Source organism: Rosa rugosa, chromosome 6 (assembly GCF_958449725.1).
Source record: "Rosa rugosa chromosome 6, drRosRugo1.1, whole genome shotgun sequence".
Lineage (NCBI taxonomy): Eukaryota > Viridiplantae > Streptophyta > Magnoliopsida > Rosales > Rosaceae > Rosa > Rosa rugosa.
The window spans coordinates 14,124,922-14,139,739 of record NC_084825.1 but is presented as its reverse complement, the minus strand read 5'-3'; the positions used below and the strand labels follow the sequence as shown (position 1 = coordinate 14,139,739).

Below are 14,818 nucleotides of genomic sequence, written 5' to 3'. Positions count from 1 at the left end.
ATAGCTCAAATATGTTTGAAGATTAATTTATTAGCTGGGCCAGTGAGTGGCCCTAGTTGATAATTAATGAGTCATTATTCCATCTTGAGAATCGCATCTAAGGCGACAGTGAAGATATTCCACCTTTTCCTACTACCGCAGGGCCAGCATAGTGGCCTAATGTTTTTTAAATAAAACATGATTAAAACCGATGCGGTTTTAGATGCTAAAGTTGCAGCAAAATATGGTGGTTCCACTTGGTCACACGTCATGATGACGATAGCCATGATCCAATCATCCTCTTTGGCATAAAACTCGCGAAGGATTAAATGAAAGCAAACAGTTTGCTATTTTGCATCTTATTTCGCCAAGTACTATAGGCCTTGATCTAGCCAGGAAAGCGGCTCCAACACCTACATTTGAGAAAATCAACAGAGAGCCAGCAAACAAGGCAGATACTTGTTGCTATACACATGACGAAGCTACCATCAAGGAAGAGAAAGATCCTCATTCGCGATCAAAAGCAGTTTCCTTCGCATGGGGGGCACACTAAAGTTTTAATTGCCTACAACCTGCCCAAGCTTCGCTAGATCCATGGGGGGCAATAAAGTTGGCAAAGGAAGCGTCAGTTCATGACAAAGGCATTTCAGATTACGGCATTCAAGCTTTATGGCCTATTTAGAGCCCTATATGGAAACAGTCAAGCCAATACAAGTGGTTTTGGAGCAACAACATTATAAGAGTAGTGCTGATTCAAGACCTCTTTAGTCAAGACGAAGACCTTTTGACTTCGAGGTCTGGGGGGCAATGTTTGGACCCAAAATGAACATTTTGGCCTGACAAGGCATGTGTTGGAGAAATTGAGCCAATGTCAGTGGCTCAAGCTATATATTGTCGACAAGCTCGAAATATATATTTAGAGGCTAAATAAAGCCTACTATGGAAGCATGGAAGCATGAAAAGTCAACTTTAGCACATTTTCCTACTTCGGCTAGGAGAAACCGAGCTAAACAAGGAAGTAGGGGTGGCAGACTAACCAAATGAAATCTAAATGAGCTAAAACTTTCCAGATTAATACTAGACATTCCAAGGATCATTTCTTATGAAGAGTGCCAGAGCTAGTTTTGAGTGGAAGGCCTTCAAACAATCAGTCCAATTTTCTACAGAAGCAAAACTGGAAAACTGGACCTGTAAGAGGTCCAGCAGCATTTCCGGCCCAACCGCATGGAATAAAGCTCCGAAAATTTGTCAGGATGATCTACACTCATAGTGAAACATTTTTTATGAAGAAGTCGAAGGCTCATTCTGAAGTTTTGTTGGAGAAATAATTGAAGGAATAAAGGGGCAGAAACTGACCTAAAACCAGCTTAATATTCACATGTTCATGTTTCCTACCCACATGAAGAAAGCTAGATGCTTTTCTTTTTTTCCTTGGATATATTTTTCTACTACAATCTCTTTAATAGATCATCATCACTTCTATGTTTCTGCACCTTCATGCTTTGCTTTCATTTCATCATTTCTCTATCTTTTCCATATTTTACAAATCACTTTCATACTCCACTTTCATTATTTTTCTTCCACTCATCATTTCACTCTTCTTTTTCTTCCCTATATAAACACCTTCTCCTCTCATTCTAGACACACATTCACAACATCAAAACATCTCTAAGATGATCTAAGTTCTCTCTAGAGCAACCTCTCTAAGAGCAACTCCTCTCCTTCTCTTTCTCTTACCGGTGATCACACTCCTAGTCCTAGTCTTCTCAGAAGCTGACTTTCAGTGCCACCAAACCCTCTGCCAACGTACTTCGGTCCTAGTCTCCTCGGGAGCCGACGGTAGTGCCGCAACCACAACGGTTACAGAACCAGCCAAGCAAGGGTAACGCCCTAGCAACCCAGCCAAGCTAAAGTCACGCTTTAGCAAGTTCTCCTCACTTCCCAGTGGTTCTCGCTCTGCTCGATCTACAACATCGAGTATCGATTGTGATTTTCAAGAAGCTCAGCAAAAGTCCTCACCACGAGGCACAAAGAATCCCGCGACGAGGTTGGTGCTCTCCTCGTCTACAATCGCTCAACAGAAGTCAGGTCAAGGGACACCCCCGACGACCGCACCCGACGGTGCTGGCACGCCCGCGCAAGAAAAGAGACTGTTGACCAGCTGCAACAAAATTGGAGCCAAATAGGTGCAAGGCCGTCTATGTGACTTTGTGTGATGCAAAGTCATGCTTGAATGAGGCTCGATCGGTGCCTTGTTTAGCATTTTTTTCTACTTTTATTTGTTTGTGCAAGTGATTTTCGGTGACCTAGAACCATAGGATTCTTAGGTAGCTCGTAATCCCCGAGGTACGATAAACCGGGACGTAAATAATTCCCATCTTTAATGACCATGTTGATTGTTACGCGATAGGCGAATGAAAATCGCTCAAACCACTTATGTACAAATGTACAATATGAGTTTAGTTTACAATATATATATATATATATATATATATATATATATATATATATATATATATATATATATATATATATTCAGGGCCTTTCTAGTGAGGGATCCATTTTTTTGGTCATTTTAAGGAATCGCGTATTAGACTCACTTTTCGATCACATATCCACATCTCAACCATTCAGTTTTTAGCTTCATAAGAGTAAATCATCTTTGCAAATTTTCAGCCAAATTGATAATCATTAAGGCATTCATAATTGCGAACCGAATTAGTGATCGTTAAGGTATCGAACAAGATTAAATCAATGGACGAACCGAATTTGTCCAACCTGAACCGTTCATGTTCATAAGTGTAAGTCGCAATTATGAACATGAACGGTTCAGGTTGGACAAATTCGGTTCGTCCATTGATTTAATCTTGTTCGATACCTTAACGATCACTAATTTGGCTGAAAATTTACATAAGTGATCTATACATTAGGACCTATAAACAGAACGGTCAAGATACCAAAATGCGATAAAAAAGTGGGTCCCATAATAGATCCCTTAAAATGGCCAAAAAAATGAATCCTTTAGTGGAATGTTCCTCATATATATATATATCTATATATATATATTTATTTATTTATATTTATAACTTCCACAAGAAATCACTTAAAGTGACCAAAAAATGAACCCTTTAGTGGAAGGGCTCTCTCTATATATCCTCTCTATATAGAGAGGGTCCTTCCACTAAGGGATCCTATTTTTTAGTCATTTTAAGGGATCCTTTGTTTGACCAACTTTTCGATCATATATCAGCATCTCGATTGTTCAGTTATTTAGAATCCATGAATAGATCACTTATACAAACTTTTAGCCAAATTGATGACAGTTAAGGAATCGAACTAGATTAAATCAATGAACGAATAAGATCTGTCCAACCTGAACTGATCTTGCTTCTAATTGTACATCACAATTTTGAACGCTTTAACGATTATAAATTTGGCTGAAAATTTACAGAAGTAATGAAGTCATATTGACCTAAAAACTGAAAAGTGGAGATGTTGATATGTGATAGAAAAATTGGTCTAATGATCGATTGCTTAAAATGACAAAAAAGAAGAAGATCACTCACTAGAATACATACATACATACATACATATGTATATGTATGGATGGATGTGCGCGCAAATATGTATATGTATATGTTTGTGAGTTAGATGATCAATACTGCAAGGTTTTAACTTTTAAGTTTCAACTTCATTAATTGGAATATACAAAGTAATATATGACTCATGAAAAATAACATGTTGCTAGCGTACGGTTAATATACATACATATACATATATATATATATATATATATATATATATATATATATATATATTAAGGAGAATAATTTTCACCACCTAAGCTTTTTATGGTTGAATAATAAATATTTTACATGCATGCTGTGCACCAGAAATGTTGTTCAGTTACATGATGATTCTCATGTGTTTTTTTTTTTTTTTTTTCCTTCCTTTTTCTTTTTTCTCCTAGCCTTTAGGAGTATTTCTCAGCAATTTGTAGGATGTTGGAGAAAAGCTCGAGTGGTCTGGAGAGCATGACCATGTGATCAGAACCATTTATCACTTTGACTTCATCCGGAGGATTTTTGTTGATCATCAACATTGCAAGATCCACCTTTATTGCATGGTCTTGGTCGCACAAAATGTATACTTTACGAACCGATCCATATCTATGCTTTGTGAATTTCAGTTCTTCTGTAATAAGAGGGGCAAATCTCACCAGTGTGACCGCTAGTGTTAAATCCTGTCCATGTATAAAATACATCACCAACCAAACAAGTAAAAATGAAAATGTTAACAATACTATAGCATGTACTAGTGTATGCATGCTATCTACTTTCTCACTTTATTTTTCCTTTTCCACCTATTTACTGATGACAATATATACGTGGCATATGTTATACATTCACCAGTAGAAATTTAATACTAACAACTTTCACATGCATTTTTCGATAGATTAATTTACCTCTGGTGGCGATAGCTGGTAGAACGATGAGGCTAGCAGCTTCGGCCCCAAGAGTACCGAGGTTGCAGGTTTGGTGGCGCCATCATCAAATCTATATTGAGAGTCCATAAAATCCAAATGACTGCTAAACTGTGCATTAATTTTTCAAAAAATTTTATTCGTTAGTAAACTAATCACTATGATGGGTTTATTGATTAAATCACGTGTGTACCTCTTGAAGTATAGTCAAGAAACTGATATCAGGACCAGGCATGGCAGCGGTGGCAAAAACTGCAACAGAAATTTTCTGAGGGAACCTCTCCATGGTAATAGATAAGGCTACTCCACCCAAGCTGTGGCCAACCAGAACAACCCTCTCCTTTGGCGGGAGAGACTCCATGAAATTCGTCAACGGTTCAACATAAACCGCGAAAGAACGAACTTGTTGTATCTGAGTTGGGTCAATTCCAGATGCTGCAAGGTCCAGAGTGGTAACGTTGTGGCCTGACTGTTTCAGCAGAGTTGCCACCTTGTACCAACACCATGCCCCGTGACCGGCTCCGTGAACCAGCACGAAATGCTTCTTGGCGACCGGGTTTTGGGTAGGGTTGTAAGAATGGGGTGGAGATGGGGATGATGAGGTACAGATTGGTAATAATAAGCAAAGAAATAACACAAACAGCATAAAATGCTTCTCTCTCATCCTCATAACAATCTGCTCCATTACTAATTATTCTTGCCTTGAATTGTTCTACCTCGTGTTTGTTTTATACTCGAGTCTCTAGATATAGTCTAAATCTTTTATATAATACACAGTCACACACACGTGTAATGCAATTTTCATCTCTTCTAAATATATATATATATATATATATATATATATATATATATATATATATATATATATATATGTATATACGCATTGTATACAGTCATCAATGTTCGTTTTCAACGAGCGTTCAGACCTAGCTATATGTATTCCACGTACGATATTAGAGTAAACATATGATTTAAATTACTTCCAGCCGTGGAGCTTTTTAAGTTGTCTAGGAAGACTCTGCTTTTGTTAGAAGAATGCAGAGATTATAAAGGTCACTATCCACCAACACGTACGTTTTAATTACGATAAGAAAGCTCTGAAAAGAGTTCCTTTATGATTTCAAGTGTGAAATGCTTCATTCGGAACCGCACTGGTACTTCTTCGACTAGAAAACACTAAAGAGATGTTCTATATATTGATTTCAAGTGTGAAGTATTCATCGGAAGCTCACAAGCACTACTTTGATCATGAAGCACTATATCGCTTCTGATTATCTACAAATAGTTCTTCTAGAAGCAAATGTGGATCGAGTTTCTAATTGATTAGACTTTTGAACGGAGATATTATGGCAATTTGAAAATGCCAGTACTAAAAGAAGTTCAACGCATTGGTGTGTAGAGTGAGCCTTCCTGTCTCCCAAGTCAGAGCAATTTTAATCAAGTCAAATAATTAGAACTAAGCACCACAATTCCATGTGCAATGCCGTGTGCCAGCTTATGCGTGGAATATTATTTGGCATGTCGTGCATCTCTAGTAGTTCTCTATATTTTTGTTTTAGCGATTATGACTAGATTAGATTGAATTTCCCTTTTTCTATTAGAATTTGTCAAGTACAAGCAAATGACGCATGTAGAACTCTTTCCCCTAACATTGAAATTTTTTTCTCTCTGACCTAGCCGCACGCTAGGACGTTTACTCTCAATCTTTGGGAGATTAATCTTCCGTCCACTTCCATGGATGTCTTGAGTTGGAATTGCAGGGGAATTTGCAACACAACTACTACAAGGTCGCTGAGGGATTTGATCACACAGAATCAGCCTCAGATTGTCTTTCTCTGTGAAACAAAAATCAGTACTTTGAGGGATTTCAAAGCGTTGCACAAGGATCTAGGGTTTGCGCACTCGAAGGAGGTCTTGATCGTTGGTCAGGCGGGAGGCCTGGCGTTATTCTGGACATAGGATGTTGATCTGCATGTGCGTACTGTCTCTGCGCATCACATCGACGGAGAAATTAGGGGTGCACCTAGTGAGCCGTGGTGGAGAATAACAGGGTTCTATGGTCATGCAAGGACAGGAGATCGTGTGGAATCTTGGCAGCTTCTTCGTGATTTGGCTAATTTAGATTCTCTTCCTTGGGTGATATATAAAGAGAAGTTAGGAGGGCCTTTGCGTAGTGAAAGACAAATGCGGGGTTTCTGTGATGCATTGGGATATGGTGATCTTACTGATCTAGGGTTTCAGGGTGCAAAGATGATCTTGAGCAGATGTGTGCTAGATTTTGGTGGGGGAGTACAGATGATAAGCGTAAAATACATTGGAAGAAATGGGATGATTTGTGTCATGCCAAGGAAGAGGGTGGCTTGGGTTTTCGGAGCTTATCAGAATTTAATTCTTCGATGTTGGCGAAGCAAGCTTGGCGGGTTGTCTCTAACCCGGATACTCTTGTGGCACAATTGTACAAAGCTAGATATTATCCTCATGGTTCTTTTTGGAATGCAGAAGAACATGCTACTCCTTCTTATTCTTGGCGTAGCATTTTTTCTACTCGAAATTTATTGATTGAAGGTGCTCATTGGCAAATTGGGAATGGAAATAATGTTCTCATGTTGAGGGATTCTTGGATTCCTAATACTATTACTCATAAACCACAGTTGTTGGGACCGGTGCAAGATAATTTGGCCAAGGTGAGTGAGTTGATTATTCCTCCTAATTCTTGGGATGAGTATAAAATTTGTTCCACTTTTATACACTCAGATGCAGAAGCTATTCTAGCAATTCCTTTGAGTGCTAGAAGTCTGGATGATAGATTGACTTGGCATTTGGGGAAATAAGGTATGTTTACTGTCAAATCTGCGTATCGTTATGCTTTCTCTAAAACTGCATCTACTCTTTCTCCTTCTGTTGTGAGTAATCAAAGAGTGTGGAAGAACATTTGGCATGCCAAAATCCCTAGCATGGCAAAGGTTAATGCTTGGAGAATTTGTCATAATATTCTGCCTACTCTAGACAGATTGGCATAAAAAAATGTTATTTTAGAATCTCAGAGTTGTGTTTTTTGCAATGAGGTGGAGACAATTATTCATCTCACCAGAGATTGTGTTTTCACTAGAGAAGTGTTGTCTACCAATTTGCAAATTGCTGGCAGTTGTCTTGGGGGGGATTATGATCAGATGGATGCTCTTAATTGGTTGAATTTGTGTGTTGGGAAGTTATCAAAAACAGACTTTGATCAACTGTTGCATTTTATTTGGGGAATTTGGAAAGAAAGGAATGATAGAGTATGAGAAAACAAAATCACTTTAGCTCGTGATATAGCTCTCATGTCTTCTATCAGACTGAGTAACTTTATTTTTCACAATACAAAATTACATGGTTCTCAGGAAACTAGGAAAATTTTGAAGTGGCAGTGCCCTCCTGTGGGTTGGTTGAAGGTGAATTTTGATGGGGCTTTTAGTCCGAGCTCTGGCAAAGCAGTGATTGGTTTCTTAGTCCGTGACTCTCAAGGGACTTTTTTGGGAGCAGTGGGGAGGGTAGTTACTCGAGTTCAGTCTGCTGAACATGTCGAGCTCTTGGCTTGTAAGGAAGCATTTGGTTATGTGATGGAACATGGTCTATGTCCAGTAATTTTGGAGACTGATTGTTTGGTTTTGAAGCAACAAGTGTGTCAGGAGGAGCTGCAAAATTATTCTATTCTTGGAAGGTTATATGAGGACCTCAGTAAAGATTTGAAAGAGGTGAACCAAGTCAGAATCATTCATGCTAGAAGAGAGGCAAACATGGCTGCGCACAAATTGGCAGCTCATGCTGCAGATCTTGATCAAGCTTTCTTTTGGTCTAATATTCCTTCCTTCATTCAAGATGTAATAGAATCTGAGAAATGAATTCCTTAATTTGTTTATTAGTTATCAATAAAGTCTAACACCATTCAACTCAAAAAAAAAAAAGTACAAGAAATTTATGAGAGTTTCTATTGGGACCTCCTAATCTACTTATTAGACCTTCCGCATTTTTTAATTATTAAATGACATATATATCCTTATATAAAAAGACTGTTATAGACAACAAAATATTAAGAAAAAATATATATTTTTGTTCTCTCTCCAAAGATTTGTAATAATGGAAACACAATTTATATTTCTTTTATTATTCATTTCCATTTTCAAATCTCATTTCTCATTTTCTTTGTTCATGAAAGATTTTGAAGAAAAAAATGATTCAAAAGAAAATGCATTTAAAATTACTTGGTGAATTATACAAGAACAAAACTATGATGCAATAGGAAAAAAAAATAGATAAAGAGTTTTTTTATTAGTATAAAAATATCATGAAATGAGGGATAGAGTCATCGTGTAAACTAAACCAAATAAACTTATGAAGCAGCATATAAGATAAAGCTAAATAAAAACAATAAAAGGAGTAAATTTAATTTTGTAACATAAAACATGAAACATTAGGCTTTAAAACAGATATGGTAATATATTTTTTTTATTTAGTTACCTTTAGGTAGGGCTCGTCAACGGGCACCACTAGAAAAACAGACATTTTCACACGGATGAAATCTGTGTAAATAAGTATAAATTTACACGGATTTCCGTGTGTATTCGTCTTTTCACATAGTACACTCACGGATTAAAAATTTGTATGTGTTGCGAGCGTTGCTAATGCTCTTTCACACAGAAAAGGTTGTCTGTGTATGAGATTCGTGCGGTCCCCACTTAAATTTCAGCAGTCTATATTTATATATTTATTGAATTTTAATGAATTATTCAAATATTTTAGATTTTTTTTTTTGGTTCGTCCATTTCCTCTATTGTCCTTCATGGTGATTCCGGATCTGCAGTCTTTCAAATTGTCTCAACAGGTTCTATGAAATAGGAAACTCAACAAAGCTTGCGCAACTTCTTGATCAAAGCCATGGGCTTGAGCTTCAGACCCCTCTGGAACCTATCAACAACATAAAATCCAAACCAGCAACCCCATCAAAAAAAGTTCTCAGATCCACAAATAATAGTTCTTACTCCCATAGATATACAATAAAGAAACAGAAAAAAAGGAAGAAAATTACAAAGAATAACAAAGAGAGGAAATTGAAATCCATACCTTACCAGCAGAGGATTTACAGATTTGGCATCTTGAATTTTACCCGCTGTGCAATGCTGTCTGACTTTCAAATTTCCTCTGCATAAAAAATACCCAATCTGAAACCCTAACCCCCAATTATATCAGAATCATATAACGAAATTACCCAAAAAAATATACAAATTTACCCAAAAATCAGAAACCTTGCCAAGGAAGAGAAGGCGGTCTTGAGATTCTTCACGTCAGGGCGAAATCTCACCTCAGATCCACAAGTTTCGGTCCACAAAACAAATTTCTCGTCAGGCCAACCCCATCAAAAAAATTCTCAGATCCACAAATAATAGATCTACAATAAAGAATCACAAAAATAGCAAGAAAATTACATAGAATAACAAAGACAATGGTAGAGAGAAATAACCGAAAACCAGATGTAAAGCTTAGTACTTTATAGATAGATCTGGAGAGAGAGAGAGAGGTGGGTGGTTCTGACTTTTGATTTGAGAGACCTGAAAAACTTGAATGAAGAGATTAGAATGACTTAGACGACCCTGTTGGAATTTTACAGAAAGCTATTGAAAAGATTTCACACGGATATCTGTGTGAAACCTGGAAATAGTGAGCCAAATAAAATTACACTACTAAAATTATGTACTTAAATTTTTTCTTTCAGTTTATTTTGATATAAAACTCACACAGATGGCCGTGTCAGTTCTAAATATTAACATTTGTTTTTTTTTTCGGTTACATAAATATTAACACTATTCATATATAATTTTGTTTACTAGAATCTTATTATTCAAAATTTTTACACAGATATCCGTGTGAAGAAATATTTCACACGGAAAACCGTGTGAATTTTTAATTTACCTCCAACAAATTTACAAGATTCTCTGAATTTTACTTTATTTCACACGGACTCCGTGTGTAAATTGACTTGAAAAATATTGGGTCCCAGTTTGAACCTTATGTGGCCACAATAGTCTGTGTGAAAAATGTATACACACGGATTTCCGTGTGTACTATAACACTTTATACACGGATAATTGTCCGTGTGAAGCTCTGTGACAACATCATCCGTGTGAAATGACCTATTTTTCTAGTAGTGGGGCCGGGCCTTATTATATTTTTAAATAATGGCGGGCCGGGCCGGGCCGGGCTTTATTTTAAATCGAAGGATCCAAGCCCGTCCATATAAAGCGGGCCTTGCGGGCTTTTTTGGGACGGACCTTGTGGGCTTTATTTATAATAAATATTTAAAGACACTAATTTTTTTTGTAAATCTATATTTATATATCATACATTCCACAGAGCAACCTCTATCAATTCAAAGAAAATGGGAAAACCGACCGTTGGATGTGATTATTACAATAAATTATGCTTGTGGTTAAAAATTTAGTCAATTTCACCATAGTTTCGAACCCGATCGGATTGGTCAACCGTAGTCATTTGTATGTTTTCTAGGTTGACCGATGACATAACGATCGCGAAACGTGCTTATTTTTTTACGTGTCACGTTTGTAAATATTTCATCGATGGATGTGCGTGGACATAAGATAAAAATTTCAATTTTAATTACAAATACATTGGTCTATACTAATTTGCCTCCTAAATTTGTATAACTTATACATTGCATTTAAATTGTTGAGGTTCATTCTAAAGCAAACATGAAGTGGAAAATGAATTTGGAGAAACCAACCGCTCGATGGAGAGATTGTAATGTTTTATGGTGGTTGTAAAAATTTCAGCCAATTTGGTTCTCGTTTCGAATTCGATCAACTAGGTCAAATTTAGTTACTCTTATAAACTTATATTTATATATCATATACTCTAAAGAGCAACCTCTATCAATTCAAAGAAAATGGAAAAACCAACCGTTGGATATGATTATTACAATAAATTATGAGTGTGGTAAAAAATTTAGCCAATTTCACCATATTTTCGAATCCGATCGAATTGGTCAACCGTCATCACTTGTATGTTTTCTTAGTTGACCGATGGCACAACGACCGCGAAACGTGCTTATTTTTTCACATCACGTCTGTATATATTCCATAGATGGATGTGCGTGAACATAAGATAAAAACTTCAATTTTAATTACAAAGACGTCGGCTTATACCAATTTGCCTCCTAAAGTTGTATAACTTATACATTACATTTAAATTGTTGAGGTTCATTCTAAAGCAAACATGAACTGAAAAATGAATTTGGAGAAACCAACCGCTCGATGGAGAGATTGTAATGTTTTATGGTGGTTGTAAAAATTTCAACCAATTTAGTTCTCGTTTCGAATTCGATCAACTAGGTCAAATTTAGTTACTCTTATAAACCTATATTTATATATCATACACTCCAAAGGGCAACCTCTATCAATTCAAATAAAATGGAAAAACCGACCGTTGGATGAGATTATTATAATAAATTATAAGTGTGGTAAAAAATTTAGCTAATTTCACCATATTTTCTAATCCGATCGAATCGGTCAACCGTTGTCATGACATGTAGAATATATATGCACACATTCTATATAGAAGTATGAGAACGTCCAGTTTTACCATAAGCCAAATTACAACAAATTCACACTCACACAAAGAGACACACACACATACATACTGTAAGACCTTGGAAATTTGTTATTAATTCCTAAATGTTTCTTGGGATTAATAAAGTGTTCGTTAGTACAATTTCGTGGTTCGAGGGTGGAGTGGAATTATTTTCGGACGAATAATTATTCGAAGTGCACGTTTTAGGGGGTTACGAAGTTTGACTTTTTATACATTTAGATTCTGTGAGAACTTTCTTCACGAAAGTTATAGAGCGCATCGATACGAGTTCGTGGACATGTGGAACACGAGAATCGGAGTTCGTATGAAGAAGTTATGGCCATTGAAAAAAGTTTCCATTTTGGGATATATAGGAAAAATCCGAAAAAAATATCAGAAAATCAGAATTTCCGAAAAGGGAAACTTTTTCTCTCTCCTCTCTCCCAAGCCATTCCCGAGCAGCCGACTTCGACCGGCTATTTCTCTCTCGTCCGACCACCAATCGACAAGCCGTTTGTTCCTATCTCTTCGTCTCACTCCCATCTTACACCCTGTGAAGTTTCACTGTGTGGGTAGACCTGTGCACGACGCAGCAACTCCGGGAAGATTGGCACCCGAACTGCAAATCGCCCAGTTCGGAGATGGCGTTTCCGGCCACCTCAGGCGGTGATTATTGGGGGCTTTTGAAGCGCAGAGGACGTAGATGCTTCCCTCCAAGCGGCCTACAATGATTCAACCTGTGGAGCTCGAATTTGGAAGATAGGGATTCTAGGGTTCTTCGAATTTCTGAAATTGCGAGGTAAATTCTGGCCAAATGGCTTTAATTCTGACTTTGTGCTAGTTATGAATGTTTAAATTGGAGTTTAGATGAAGAATTTTAATGTTGGAAATTTTGTCAAATTTTGACTTTGGTTTGGTGGCGGTGCCGCCACTGTGGTGGTGGTTTACGGCGGCTTCCGGCCACCTCTAGGGCAGTTTCTGCTCCTCAGTACGATCTACTCTTCGATACGAGCATTTCGATATATAGTTTGTAATTTTTGGAAATCGTATGAGCATGTTATGTATTTTCCAAGTTTTAGGGTTTTCGGTTCGATCGGTTTTTGGTTCGATCGGTTTTCGATCCGTGAGGATTCGGCCGTCCAATTGACTTGTAGTTTTGTTATATTGATCGTATAAGTATTCCGGAGGCCTCGGGTGGTCTCGGATGAAGTTTCGCCTCGATTGGCATTAATTTTGGGGATTTTAGTTCAACGGGGATTTGAACTTTAATCGTTTTCGATTCGTATACTAAGTTGTGATGCATTTTACTTAGGTGATTGATGAAGTGTGTTCTGTACTTTGTCTCGGCTATAAGAGAAGACGCAGCGGGATTTAGAGGTGAGTAAATCTCACGTGGTTTATTTACGAACGGATTTATTTATTACTCGGAATTACTTGTTTAGTTGTTAAATCATTTTCGAAACAAATTATTTGTTTTAAAATATATGAACTTGATCGACAACAGTTCATGGGTAAGTTAAAACAATGTTTTGATATAAAATGATTTTCCAGAAGTATAATTTATAAAACTATAGTTGGTATTAGTGGTCATTCCTGCGTGAATGACTACGTATATATATATTTACGTGGAATATATATATGGATGGCGTGACATTGTGATGTGCGTGTGAACTGTGAATTATTCATAATGTGGTTTTGTGCGTTCACTCTTAGTAGAAATACGTTATATCATGAGATTGTTGATTTGTCGTGTTGAAAGAGTAATTGAGTTGGGGTAACATTTTGAGTCATGTGGAATTCTTTGTAAATGTTTGCTGATCTTCGGATATGGAGTCACTGTGGGTGACCGTTTGCTGATCTTCGGATCTGGAGTCACTGTGGGTGACCATTTTCTGATCTTTGGATCTGGTGTTTATTTGGAGTTGATGAGTGATCATCTACTTTAGTCAAAGTCGATGGGTGAACATCGACTATTGACTTTAGTTTGGAGTTGATGGGTGATTATTGACTTTAGTGTGAGTTGTTTGACTTCTTCATTTATTTTCCTTTTCCTTCTAATTGTTGAATTTTATGTGATCTCCTGAACTAAGTTATATGCAGGGATTACTGCCTTTTGAATTGTTTGTTTTTAATGTAATCTCCTGAACTAAGTTATATGCAGGGATTACCGCTTTTTGTATTGTTTGTTTTAATGTAAATTCCTTAACTAAACTCTATGCAGGGATTTATATGATTTCTATTGTTTGTTTTTAATGTGATCTCCTGAACTAAGTTTCCATGCAGGGATTACTATGAATTCTTTTGTTTGTTTTCATGTGATCTCCTGAACTAAGTTTCTATGCAGGGATTATTGATTTTGCTTAATTCTTATTGTGGGTACAGTTGTGGGTTGTGATCTGTAGTGATTGATAAATGAGTTGGGGTGGCATGATTTTGGCAACCGCGTTATGTTGAGGGAAATGAGTATGATTTCCTGATTGTGCCGTTGTGGCAAAGGAATAGTGATCTAATAGATTGTAGGGACGTAAAATGAATTGAGAGACAGAGCATGTGGGTTATAAGTTGGGTTGAAATTGTTGAGCATGTTATTGATTAATTTGAACTTGACGTTTTGTTGTGATAATTACATATTGTTTTGTTAAGCTAAGATGGTGAAAGCATGTATTTTGTGGAATTAAATATTGTTGCTTTAATTATCTCACGAATTGAGAGATTATAAGCATGCGTGACGTGAGT

General features: G+C 36.9%; 2 protein-coding genes and 1 long non-coding RNA gene across 4 annotated transcripts; 1 reads left to right on the top strand and 2 right to left on the bottom strand.

Annotated features, from left to right (window-relative positions):
* Positions 1–3,697: 3,697 nt before the first annotated feature.
* Positions 3,698–5,169, bottom strand: LOC133717795 (methyl jasmonate esterase 1-like). Its single transcript, XM_062144536.1, has 3 exons — positions 4,656–5,169; positions 4,445–4,573; positions 3,698–4,222 (listed from the first exon to the last, which is right to left on the bottom strand). Exons 1-3 carry the CDS (start codon positions 5,145–5,147, stop codon positions 3,953–3,955), a joined length of 891 nt encoding a protein of 296 aa, XP_062000520.1. The 5' UTR covers positions 5,148–5,169; the 3' UTR covers positions 3,698–3,952.
* Positions 5,170–6,646: 1,477 nt separating this feature from the next.
* LOC133716270 (uncharacterized) lies at positions 6,647–8,343 on the top strand. Its single transcript, XM_062142979.1, has 3 exons — positions 6,647–6,917; positions 7,028–7,146; positions 7,843–8,343. The coding sequence occupies exons 1-3, from the start codon at positions 6,647–6,649 to the stop codon at positions 8,341–8,343; spliced, it is 891 nt and encodes a 296-aa protein (XP_061998963.1).
* A 704-nt stretch (positions 8,344–9,047) lies between these two features.
* On the bottom strand, positions 9,048–9,891 carry LOC133714208 (uncharacterized). 2 transcript variants are annotated; one of them, XR_009848492.1, is made up of 3 exons: positions 9,730–9,891; positions 9,563–9,640; positions 9,048–9,406 (listed from the first exon to the last, which is right to left on the bottom strand). It is a non-coding gene; the product is annotated as an uncharacterized LOC133714208 (long non-coding RNA). The 2 variants fall into 2 exon arrangements; XR_009848493.1 differs by having other exon boundaries at positions 9,745–9,891.
* Positions 9,892–14,818: the final 4,927 nt, after the last annotated feature.

What these genes read in the sequence shown, in the direction of transcription:
- LOC133716270 (XM_062142979.1), top strand. Translation starts at nt 6,647, where the DNA reads ATGCGGGGTTTCTGTGATGCATTGGGATATGGTGATCTTACTGATCTA. An exon ending in GATACTCTTGTGGCACAATT is followed by an intron (nt 6,918 to 7,027) that starts GTACAAAGCTAG and finishes TATTGATTGAAG; the next exon opens with GTGCTCATTGGCAAATTGGG. An exon ending in TGCAAGATAATTTGGCCAAG is followed by an intron (nt 7,147 to 7,842) that starts GTGAGTGAGTTG and finishes CATGGTTCTCAG; the next exon opens with GAAACTAGGAAAATTTTGAA.
- LOC133717795 (XM_062144536.1), bottom strand. Translation starts at nt 5,147, where the DNA reads ATGGAGCAGATTGTTATGAGGATGAGAGAGAAGCATTTTATGCTGTTT. An exon ending in TCTTGACTATACTTCAAGAG is followed by an intron (nt 4,574 to 4,655) that starts GTACACACGTGA and finishes ATTAATGCACAG; the next exon opens with TTTAGCAGTCATTTGGATTT. An exon ending in ACCAGCTATCGCCACCAGAG is followed by an intron (nt 4,223 to 4,444) that starts GTAAATTAATCT and finishes ATACATGGACAG; the next exon opens with GATTTAACACTAGCGGTCAC.